Below are 11,447 nucleotides of genomic sequence, written 5' to 3' on the forward strand. Positions count from 1 at the left end.
TTCTACCGATGAGGAGGTGGGGGCCAGGAGGGTGGAGTGATTGCTTCCAGAACTCAGACGTGGCTGAGTCTCAAGGCAGACCCAGGTCAGCCTGACTGCAGCCAGGCAGCCTCTGCGGTGCCCTGCCTGGGCCCTCACCTTGGGAGCCACCTGTGAGGGGCCGGTGGGGCTGAGCAGCTGGGAAGAAGGAAGCCGAGGCTCAACCAGGGCTTGGGATTAGAAGGCAGAGCCTGCGCGGGAGCCCGGGGGCCTGTGCTGGGCTTCTCAGCAGTTCGTCACTTGGGGTCCAGGGTCTGTGTGCCTGCCAGCGCCTTCTCCAGCTGCTTCCCATGCCCAGGGCCTTCAGGGGCTCCGCGTACCGGACAGAGGCACTGGCCCTCTGCAGCCTCTCCTTGTTCTGGCCGGCACGCCCTGTTTTGTGTCTGACCCCACGTGGTATTTATGTTGCAGCCAGCAGAGGCCTCGGAGGCGGCTGGAGCCCAGGAGCCCGGGGAGACGACCGCAAGTGAAGCAGCCTCCGTAAGATGCCAGGGACCCAGGCCCTGTGATTCCTCCCCGCCGCCCGCGGCTCCCCGTCCCCGTGTCTTGCTCTGTGCTGGTCCAGGTCACAGTTCCTGTCGAGGAACCTGGAGGCCCGCTGGTCCGGCATCAGGCATAGACACCCCCCTCCTCTGCCGGCGCGGCCCGCCCTCCGCCCTCGCCTTCCGGGAGCCCCTCCCCGCGTCACTGACCTGCTCTCCTCCCCCGCCAGAGCTCTCTCCCCGCGGTGGTTGTGGAGACCTTCTCGGCAACTGTGAACGGCACGGTGGAGAGCGGCAGCGGGGCGGGCCGTCTGGACCTGCCCCCGGGGTTCATGTTCAAGGCGAGTCTGGCCTGCTGACCTGCGATCTCCTGGGACCCTAGGCTGTGGGGGTGGCCCACACCCACCCCACGCTGCTCCCCACTTGCGAGGGGGGGTCCCAGCCCTGTTCCTGCTGCTTTCACTTGCTCCCGGCGCCCAGGGGACGGCAGGCGGGACAAAGGTCGCCGAGGGAAGAGGTGTCAGCGTTCCCCCACCCTCTGCAGGTGCAGGCCCAGCACGACTACACGGCCACCGACACGGACGAGCTGCAGCTGAAGGCTGGGGACGTGGTGCTGGTGATCCCCTTCCAGAACCCGGAGGAGCAGGTGAGCCGGCTCTGCGGGAGGCACGGCGGCCAGCAGGGGGCAGCAGAGCCCCGCCAGCCAGCCTGCGGCCGCTCCCCACCCCCGAGGGTTCCTTCCCTTCCGTCCCTGAGGCGGCAGGGCTCCCCTCGGCTCTTCAGTCTCTCCTTCCCACCTCAGTCTCTGGCTTCCTGCTTCCTCCTCTCCCCAGGCTCAGTCTGCCTTCCTCCGGGCTCTCTGCATCTCAGTTCCTTCGTCGTCATCTCCCTTCCCTGCCCCTCCGTGGTCACCCTCCTCCAGGACGGGATCCCTGGCTGCCCCTCCATGGACCTCCCACCCCCCAGCCTGCTCTGCAGCCTCCCATTGGCCCTGGCTGCCACCCCGAGGCTGGCCCTGCTCCGTCCACAAGGACCGCACACTTCCCTGCCCACAGGGAGAGACCCTTGAGTCTCCAACCCTGTCCCCACCTGGTCCTCACCCGGAAGCATCCCAGACAGACCCTTCTCCTGCTGCGGCCTTGCTTTGTTAGTGAACGTCCTCAGAGCGGGTCCCACCGATCCTGGGAGGCTCAGCCTGGGACAGAACTGCCCCCGCTAGGTTCCGGCCCGGCTGTTTAGTTCAGATTGCCGTGGCCCCTCAGCAGGAGGCCTTGACGTGGGGCACTGATGGTGCCGTGGGGGTGCCCATGTGGGTATCCAGGTGGCAGCTATGGCGCAGAGCAGAGCTGGCGGGACTCCTAGGCTTTTAGTCATCAACACGTCTGTGTGATTTAATTATCAGAGTGCCGAAGTGCGGGAGGAGGGCCGGGTGTGGAGTGAGGCCAACCTGGCTGGGGCGTCCTGGGCTGGCTGGAACTTGAGGCTACTAGGTACTTTTTGAGCCCACCATGGGCTGGGAGGTTTGTATAACAAGGCTTTCCTGGGCCTGGTGCTGAATCAGTTAATTCTCCTAAAGCTCCAGGTCTCCGCTAATCTCCCTGGTGGGCCAGCCCTGGGCGGGGTGGGGTTCTCAGGAGCAGAATCCTGGTCCCCTAGCACACAGCGGGAGCCGTCTGTGATGGCTCATGTAGGACCTCACATGGGGTATAGGACAAGGCAGGTAACCTTGTGGGTAGGTCCCAGGGATGGCCCAGCTGCAGGGGCAGCAATGGCCTTGGCTTCAGGCAGGGTGTGTGGTCACTGCAGGCCCAGGGGTCAGGGCTTGTCAGGGCTTAAATGGATGATCCCTGCGAGGGTCAGTATTAAAGCAAAGGTCAGATTCAACTTGGAGGGCTTGGTGGAACACCTCACGTCACTCTAGAAGCTTTTACGTGGTCTGTAGAGCTTTCTGGCATTGTTTGTAGAAGGCCAGAAGGACAGCTGATATCCTCCTTGGTGATGCACCAGCCAGTGGAGGGGACTGAGGGAGCTGTTTAGAGGTGTTTGGACCAGTGCAGCAGTCAAGCTGTCTTTCTGCAGTGAGGAGGACTTACCAAACAACAAGGAGTTAAATCTGCCTCCTGAAGGGTCCTGGGGGTAGGGGGTGCCAGTTTGGGTCTTGAGAGAAAAGCAGGAAGTGCTGCTTGGCAGAGGTGTCCTAAGGCGGGTCTGACAGGCTAGAAGAAATGAGCAGGCGGAAGGAGGGCCCACCCTGCAGGTGTGACTGCCCTCCTCCCCCTGCAACCCTCGCTCGCTTCCCCTTAGGATGAAGGCTGGCTCATGGGCGTGAAGGAGACTGACTGGAACCAGCACAAGGAGCTGGAGAAATGCCGGGGCGTCTTCCCCGAGAACTTCACCGAGCGAGTGCAGTGAGGGTGCGGCTGGCGGAGCTCTGGGCGCGTGAAGAACAGCACCTTCTCCCGAAAAATGTGTGTTTCTTTCTTTCTTCTTTTTTTTTTTTTGTTTTTAAACTTTTGAGAAGTAAAAGGGAAATTGAGAGGAGAGACCTAAGCCAGGAGGTGTTCTCCCAAAGCTGAGGTTGTTTTCCAAAGAGCCTGGTTTCGGCGAGTCCGGCAGAGTCACCAGTGTTCCTGAAGCTGCTGTGTTCCCTAGCTGAGTTCCTGGCCGCCTCCCCCGCCCTCGCCCACTGGGTGTCACCGCCGCCGCAGCTTGAGTACCCGGCCACGGGGCAGGGCCTGGGGGCCACCGAGCCACCACGCTTGCCTGAAGCTTGGGCCGTGCCACCTGGGCCAGGGTCTCCTTTCCTGGCAGCTGCCGTGGGTGGGGTCCAGTGTCTCCAGAGACTTCGGGCCCAGTCACCAGCCTGGCCTGGCCCAGCCCCGCAGATGTCTGTGTGCTGTTTGAAAATAAATCTTAGTGTTCAAAACAAAATGAAACAAACAAAAACTGACAGAAGCACTCAGAAAGTGCGTGTTTTTTTTCTTCCCCTCCATTTCCGTCTGCCGTGTGGCCTTCCCTTGTGGCTCAGCTGGTAATGAATCTGCCTGCAGTGCAAGAAACCTGGGTTTGATCGCTGGGTTGGGAAGATCCTCTGGAGAAGGGAAAGGCTACCCACTCCAGCATTCTGGCCTAGAGAATTCCGTGGACTGTTTAGTCCATGGGGTCGCAAAGAGTTGGACATACCTGAGCAACTTTCACTTTCCGTCTGCCCTGCAGTGGAGCTGTGATTATCTGTGCTCTTGTCCTGGGATGGCCCGCCTTGCAGGCCCTGTGTCTTGGACAGCCCCCCGCCGGCGTGTGACCTCCACTTCCTTTTGAGTTCCCCTGGGCTTCAGCCCCATTCACTGACGTTTTCACTGGTGGCTGGCTGGGGTGTGGGGCATGGGGACCAGGTGACAGGAAGGGCAGATAAGGGTGCCAGGGAGGCTGTTGGGTGCTGTTCTCAGTAACGTTATTTAACAGGGAGAACTCAGGAGGCAGTCCCAGGACTGCATTTCACAGATGTGGTATCAAGCTCAAGGAAGGGTGGGGCTAAACCTGGACTGTTGGCCCCCAGGCACAAGAAGGCCTGGGTGTGATGGGCAAGCGTCCCTCTCTCTCCACCTGCCTCCCTTTCCAGCATCAGGGCCTGCGCTGCGTGCAGCCCGGGTCTCCAGCGCCATCGGGGTACATGGGCTGCACGCACAGCAGCGGCCTGGGTCCTTTCTGGGGGTCATGGAGTTGTGCTCTTGGGCCTGGGGGCCAGGCTGGGCTTCCAGTGGCAGGGATTTATGTCTGCATGAATCTGTTCTGTGGGAAAAGCAGGTGAAGGGGACGACTGTCGGAATCTTAGTTTTGTTTTGGGATAAAACTCGTGAGCTTTGTTTCAGGAGGCAGCACGGTCAAGCTGGAGCTGTCCCTTGTCCTGTGGCCGACAGTGTTGGCTCTGTCAGCCAGGACTCCTGTGAGCAAAGCAGCTATGAAAGGGGGCGTGGGGAGCTCATTTCTGGTGTCCCTGTTAGAAAACTTCGCTTTTCCCTTCCTTCCTCCCTGCCTCCTCCTTTCCTCCCTCCCTCCCTCCCTTCTTTCCTTCCTTCTTTCCTTCCTTCTTTCCATGTTGACAGGTTAACTTTCTCGCCCAAGGCCACACAGCTCATTGGTGGTGGAACCAAGCTTGAAGCCCAGACCTAGCAATCTCCACTGAGCTTCCAAACCTGGGGCTCCGTGCCCTGGGGTATGTGGGGGATCTGCATCCAAGGTGCCAACCTGAGAGTCTTCACTTTTATGACATGATGAGAAATTTTATTGAGTAGGAAATATTCACATTAGGTGTCTCACAAGATGAGATTCAAAGATGTGTCAGCTGGTGGGGTACTGTGCCCGGAAGAGCCCTGCTCTGTCACACGTGGGGCCTGCAGGAGGCATCCTGGGGGAGGCGGGTGGGAGCCAGCTCTGCAGAGAGAGCTCCAGGCTTAGGACCTGGTGTGGTGATCCCGTCTGAATGAGTGAGCAGCAGGTTAGAGGTCTGAGCTGCACCGAAGGTCTGGGAGCTGGTACACCTCCTGGTGTGTGTCAGCCCAAGAGAGCTAAGAGGCGGGCAGGCCACACTTGTTGGCTTTCTCTCCCCATTCCCAAGGCCACAGATGCCCCTGGCCCATCTCAGGGCCTCCTCTAGCTGCACTTCCCTCCAGCCAGCTCCCCAGGCCTTCCACAGTGACTTGGACACTGTCCAACCTGCTGGCCCCCTTCTCTTCATTCTTGGCTGCATTTGGTAACCACGCTGGCCTTATTCCCCTTGGTTCCACTGGCCTGCAGAGCCTTGGGCCTGCCTCTGGAACTTTTAAGTATTCACACCTCTAGCCTCCCCCACCACAAACACCAGGCTCTAACTATGCAGGGACGTTGTAACCAAACTTCGGGTTCCTTGGCTCAGCAAGCCTCAACTGGGTGTCTTCAGGGTCTGAGGTGGGTGGGCACTTGGGCTGCAGCTCAGGCCCTCTGAGATGCTCTTGGGGGAACTTCCTTCCCTGAAGCCCCCAGCAAATCTCCTTTGTCTCATTGACCTCAACTGGGTCAGGTCCCCAATGCTGAACCAGGGGTGGGACCTCTGGGATGGACCACTTACTTGGCCTGGACATGGGAGTGGGGCTGGGCTAGGGGAGACAGGACGCGTGAATAAAAATCTGGATATAGCTTCCAAGAGGAGGGATGGATTTTAGGAGCTCAAACCACTGACTGTGCACTCTGTGATGGCTTCCCATGAGACCCAGGCAACGTGCCTAGATGGAGACTGCAGGGGGGCGTGTGTGTGTGTGTGAGAATGTGTGTATGAATGTGTGTGTGTGTGTGTGTGTGTGAATGTGTGTGTATGAATCTGTGTGTGTGTGTGTGTATGTGAGAGAGAGAGAGAGAGATAGTATTTGACACTTGGGAGATCCTGGCTTTTATTCACTGCATCCAATCTATCTTGGGCTGATCTCAATGAGGTCAGCATGTGACTGGCAAACACAACCCATGAAAGGCTGTTCTTCGTATTCAAGGAGTAATGTTCACCTGACCCTCCCTGCACCCCCAGAGATAGGACCTGTCCCCCCACTGGAGACAGTGCATACTATGACCTTCGCCAACCATTTGGAGGCTTGAGGCTGGGGGTCTGCACCACCTGGCTTCACATGGGAGGGGGCATCTTTGCTGGAGGTCCCTGGGAACTGAGGCACCTGAGGCGCACTTCAGACAGAAGCAGGCGGAAGTGTAGGTGAGTCTGGGGGTCAGAACAGTGGGATTGGAGGGGCCTGTATCTCAGGAGAGAGGCCAGATTGAGGGGGCAGGGAAGTGGAGATGGGCCAGGGAAGAGAAAAGGGCACATGAGAGAGGGGAGAGCCCTGGGTGGTCCAACCATGGCATCCAGTGGATGGGGGATGAGGAGGTGTTGTGGGGATGGGATGCTGAGGAGCTGGGAAATGCCTTCCTTTAAGAACAGTCCCCTAGTAATTAGTGACATTGGGTGTCTTTTCACGGACCTATTGGCCATCTGTCTGTCTTCTTTGGAGAAATGTCTGTTTAGATCTTATGCCCTTTTTTTTTTTTTTATGGGGGTATTTGTTGTTTTGATATTGAGCTGCATGAGCTGTTTGTGTATTTTAGAGATTAATCCTTTGTCAGTGGCTTCATTTGCAAATATTTTCCCCCATTCTGAGGGTTGTCTTTTTGTTTTGTTTATGGTTTCCTCTGCTGTGCAGAAGCTCTTAAATTTAATTAGGTCCCTATTAGCAGGGCAGAAATAGAGACACAGATGTAGAGAGTGGGCCTGTGGACTTGGGGTGGGGGAAGAGAGGGTGAGGTGAACTGAGAGATTAGGATTGACATGTATACACTACTATCTTAAAACAGACAGTGGGAGGCTGCAGTATAGCCCAGTTTGGTGCTCTGTGATGACCTAGATGAGTGGGATGCGGCGGGGAGGGAGGTGCTTGAGGGAGGGGGTATGTGTATACATATGGCTGATTCACTTCCTTATACAGCAGAAACTAATGCAACATTGTAAAGAAATTTTACTCCAGTTTAAAAAAAAAAAGAACCCTTGTGGCCAGTGAGGCCAGAGAGGATGGAAAGAACAGGCAAGAGAGCCTGGCCTGGCCTGGCCTTGGATCCCTGGGGGTCTAGCGACCTGAGAACACAGGCGGGCCGCTGCTGACTCTCCAGGCCTGGCTCTGGCTGTGAGGATGGACAAATCACTGAGGAAGGCCCTTCTCAGTATAACTGACAAGGATAACTAACAGTGAGCCCGGAAGCCGCCTTCCTGGACACCCCTGATTACAGATGAGCATCCTGACTGCTGGCAGGGAGAAGTGGGGACGAGACCTCCCTGATACCCAGCCAGCCAAGGTCAGCTCACATTGGGCAGATATGGATGTCAGGTCTTGGAAATTCAAGGTGGGCAGAGGCTCTGTCAACTCACATCCCTGTGTCTTGCCTTGTGTGATCAGGAAGGAGGCCCAGCTCTTCCCACAGGGAGGTGATAAGCCTGTGGTGGGTCAAGGTTCACACACAGAGACCATCCTAGAGCCACGGCCGTGGAATTCCTCCTTTGGAAACCTGATAGGATGCCCCATTCTTATCTGGTGGGTCTATAGGGCAGAATGGGCTGGGAAACTTGTAGGTCATCCTTCACTGTGAGCTGGCAAACCCAACTCTGTGGCTTCAGGCCAGTGTCCTTACCCAAGCTTCAGGTGCAGATGTCTAACTGCCCAACTTCCCAATGGCCATGGCATCGCTAAACTGGGCTGGTCCAACCCAGGGCAGGCTGGTCAAACCCCAGATGCTGCAGGGTCCTTACCCGATCCTCATGCTCTTCCTCCCCAGCCGAACTCGGATTTTCTTCAGGGTACCAGTCAACTCCCCTGAAGTCACTTAGCCTTCCTCCCAGCTATGGGTGGACTTTCAACATAGTTTTGGCCAACGAGATGAGGGAGCGCATCTTTTCTCCCCAAAGTCAAAGCCTTCTTAAGAGAAGGGCCCTTGGGAATTCCCTGATGGGCCAGTGGTTAGAACTTGGCAATCTTACTGGGCTCAACCCCTTGTCAGGGAACTAGGGTCCTGCAAGCCACAGGCACAGCAGGAAAAAAAAAAAAAAATTAGAGAAGGGCCCTTGCCTCTGTCCTTGCTTGGAATGAAGCAAGCCCATCACATTGGTGGGGTTTCTGTTACCAGGACAGTTCTGGTGGCTTGGTGCTCCTGTGGCTGTCACCAACTCCCCTGCAGGCTCTTAAAGAGCTCTAATCCCTTTCCTCCCTACCCCGCCCCCAGTTCAGGCCTGTTGCCTCCTCCTGCAGGAAGGTGACAGGTAGTGTCCTGGCCCACCTTGCTGCCTCTAGCTGATGCCTGAAGCAGACCAGGGCTGCCAGTGCGATTTTGCAGTAACTCATTTCTGATCAAATCGCTGTCCTGTTTAAAGTCCCTGGTAGTCTCCATTTTCCCCACAAACCCAATCCCTCACCCAGGCCCTTAGGGTCTGGTTCCTGACTATCTCTCCACCCCATCTTCTTCAGCTCCCTGCTTTGAATTTGCTGTCCCTGGAACACAGGCAAACTGCCTGGCCTCCCCAGCTGTTAACTCTGCTCTGCTCTGCTACGCCCTCACCTCCTGCAGAGATGTGCTCTCCCCCACCACTGACGCTGAGCCTGTAGCATCTGCGTGTCTCGTCCCAGGTGTTGGCTGCCTCCTCTGAGCTTCACCCCACCCCCCCCCCAACCTGTCCGTCTGTCTGTCAGGGCCCTTGGCACGTGCACCATGTGTAGGGGCTGGAACTATCCGCTCCTCCGCCCGAAGCTTTGCCTCGAGGTCTAGGCTGGGGCATTCAGAGTGCTGGGCTTCCCCACTCTCTGCTCAGTGCCTGCCAAGCAACTACCACGTCTGTTTATTGCAGAAGCTACAGGTCACTGTTCAGTAAACCTGGAATAAATGAGTCATGCTCTCATCCCCCTGGCCCGGTCACCTGTTTCACTTTTGCCTGTTTTGATCTGTGGTCTTTAAAACTCCAGAGCACACTGGTGATTCTCTTGACCACACTTCCATTGTGGCCTTGGTCACCACGACTGAGATGTCCCAGCTCTCGGCGGGCTCTGACCCTGCCACGGCTGACTTCTGTCCATGCCAGCCTGTGTCCTAACGTGAGTGATGCCTGGCACCCAGGGCAATGGAAGCAAGTCCCGATCTGCTCAGAACCCTCAGGGGACCTCCCCAAGTCTGCTTAGAGACTTTGAAGCCAGCTCCTCCCTATTGAAGTCAGGAGGTTGTGATAAAATTTCTGAACCCCACCAGTCAATTCTAAAGGAAATCAACCCTGAATATTCATTGGAAGGACTGATGCTGAAGCTGAAGCTCCAATACTCTAGCCACCTGGCATAAAGAACTGACTCACTGGAGAAGACCCTGATGCTGGGAAAGGTTGAAGGCAGAAGAAGGGGATAACAGAGGATGAGATGGTTGGATGGCATCATCCACTCAATGGACAGGAGTTTGAGTAAGCTCTGGGAGTTGGTGAGGGACAGGGAAGCCTGGCGTGCTGCAGTCCATGAGGTCACAGAAAGTCAGACCAACTTAGCAAATGACCAACGACAAAGACAAAGTCAGCTGCCTGCAGAGCCCCACTCTCCTCAGATGGTCTCCTCTGGAAGGCTGGCTTCCCCTCTTTGACACCCCCTTCATCTGCTAATCTTTCTCTATGTTGTTCACAAGGACTTCCTGAGAGCTCATGAGATCTTAAGGCAAAGATTGAATTTTAAGATGTGTGTCCATAATTTTTTCAGCCAACAATTCATCCAAGTGAACGTTTATCTTTGAAAATAGTGTGGTTTGCAGAATCAGACTCACGGATGCAGAGAACAGACTTGTGGTTTTGCTGAGGGGGAGGGGGAGGGGGAGGGTGGATTGGGAGTTTGGGATTAGCAGGTGCAAGCTATAATATATAGAAAAGATCAACAACTAGGTCCTGCTGTATAGCACAGGGAGCTATATTCAGTATTCTGAATAAAATTTCAGAATTCAAAATTTCTGTGATAAAACATGAAGGAAAATAATATAAAAAAGAATGTGCATATGTATAATGAACCACTGCTATGCAGCAGAAACTAACACACATTGTGGATCAACCATACTGCAATGAAAAAAAAAATAGTGTATTTGGTGTATGTGTCCTTATTCCAACAAAAGACTACACTTGTTCAGCGTGTTCTGGGATTTCCTCTCAGGGAGCATGTTCAGACCACAGAAACGTGAGTGGAAGTTTTCTGTTTTGGAAGATTATCCTCTTCTGTTGGGGAATTTCAGTTTTTGTGTGATAGGAAGAAAACAATTTCCATCAGAAAATTTGCCTACAGCTAGCAGTTGGAATGGATTAAGCTAAGAGAAAGCAAAAAATTCCTCTGAGTGAGGAAAAAGGTCCTTTGTTGGAAAAAGCATCTTTAGATCATGTTTGGTTTGCTTTGGTCTAACCATGGTTTCTCCCCTCACTCACAGGCTAAAGGAAAGAGACAAAGAGGTGAATTGTTCTGCACAAGGAAGTATTTTCCCTCTGCTTGTGGGGGAGGGGGATGGGGGAGGTGGGGCCCTCTGGCGGGGATGGTGGAAAGAGAGGGGAGGAGGGGTCCGGAGGGGGAGGGGCCTGAGGATGGAAGGAAGTCAGGCCCAAGAACCAGCGGCAAGAACATGCTTGGCAGCGAATCCTGCATCTGTGAGACTCTGAAAACTAGCATTCAGTTTGTTTCTAATTCTGTGTGTGTGTGTGCTCAGTCGTGTCTGACTCTTTGCCACCCCAATGGACTGCAGCATGCCAGGCTCCTCGGTCCATGGAATTTTCCAGGCAAGAACACTGGAATGGGTTGACAGTTCCTCCTCTAGGGGATCTTCCTGATCCAGGGATCAAACCCACATCTCCTTTGTCTCCTGCATTGGCAGGTGGGTTCTTTACCACTGAGCCACCTGGGAAGCCCTTCTAATTCTCTGTGCTGGGCTGAAAATCCTGCCTTTCATTCTGAACCTTTTGTGTATCAAGTCTGCTTTGAGGAAATCCAGGAGCAGGAGGTCCTGAGAACAGAGCTTGGAGGAAAGGGCCATCTCCCCTCAAGTTCTCAGCCCTGTGAAGGAGAGGCAGGGTCTGAAATATTCAAAATATATAGGAAGGAAGAGAGGGCCATTCCACTTGGGAACAAAGGAAAGAGTGGTTCCAGAAGGGGCAGGGGCCCAGGGCATTGACAAGGCAGATGTTTGGGTTGCATTCAGGCCCCCACAAGCTGATGCCAGGCTGTTCCCAGCCTGGCTCTGGGCTCCAAGCCTCTGGCCTTGGTGGAAGGACATTGCCTTGGGCCTCAGATTGTTTCCTGTGAAATTTAATTGGCAGGATTGTTGCATGAAATAAGAAGTGTTATAGAATATTTTTTAAGAGGTAAA

General features: G+C 55.2%; 1 protein-coding gene across 25 annotated transcripts in view; it reads left to right on the forward strand.

Moving 5' to 3' along the window:
* Positions 1-3,487, forward strand: part of BIN1 (bridging integrator 1) — a 55,892-nt gene extending 52,405 nt beyond the window's left edge. For 20 of the 25 annotated variants that reach the window (XM_043894030.1, XM_043894034.1, XM_043894037.1 and 17 more), the window contains 4 exons: positions 451-519; positions 752-862; positions 1,066-1,167; positions 2,826-3,487. In XM_043894030.1, the coding sequence (XP_043749965.1) occupies positions 451-519; positions 752-862; positions 1,066-1,167; positions 2,826-2,933 (390 nt within the window). In that variant the 3' untranslated portion in view covers positions 2,934-3,487. The remainder of the gene's footprint in view (positions 1-450; positions 520-751; positions 863-1,065; positions 1,168-2,825) is intronic. The other 5 variants (XM_043894049.1, XM_043894051.1, XM_043894053.1 and 2 more) reach the window with 1 other exon arrangement.
* The last annotated feature ends 7,960 nt before the right edge of the window (positions 3,488-11,447 follow it).

The sequence above is a fragment of the Cervus elaphus genome, chromosome 33 (assembly GCF_910594005.1).
Source record: "Cervus elaphus chromosome 33, mCerEla1.1, whole genome shotgun sequence".
NCBI lineage: Eukaryota > Metazoa > Chordata > Mammalia > Artiodactyla > Cervidae > Cervus > Cervus elaphus.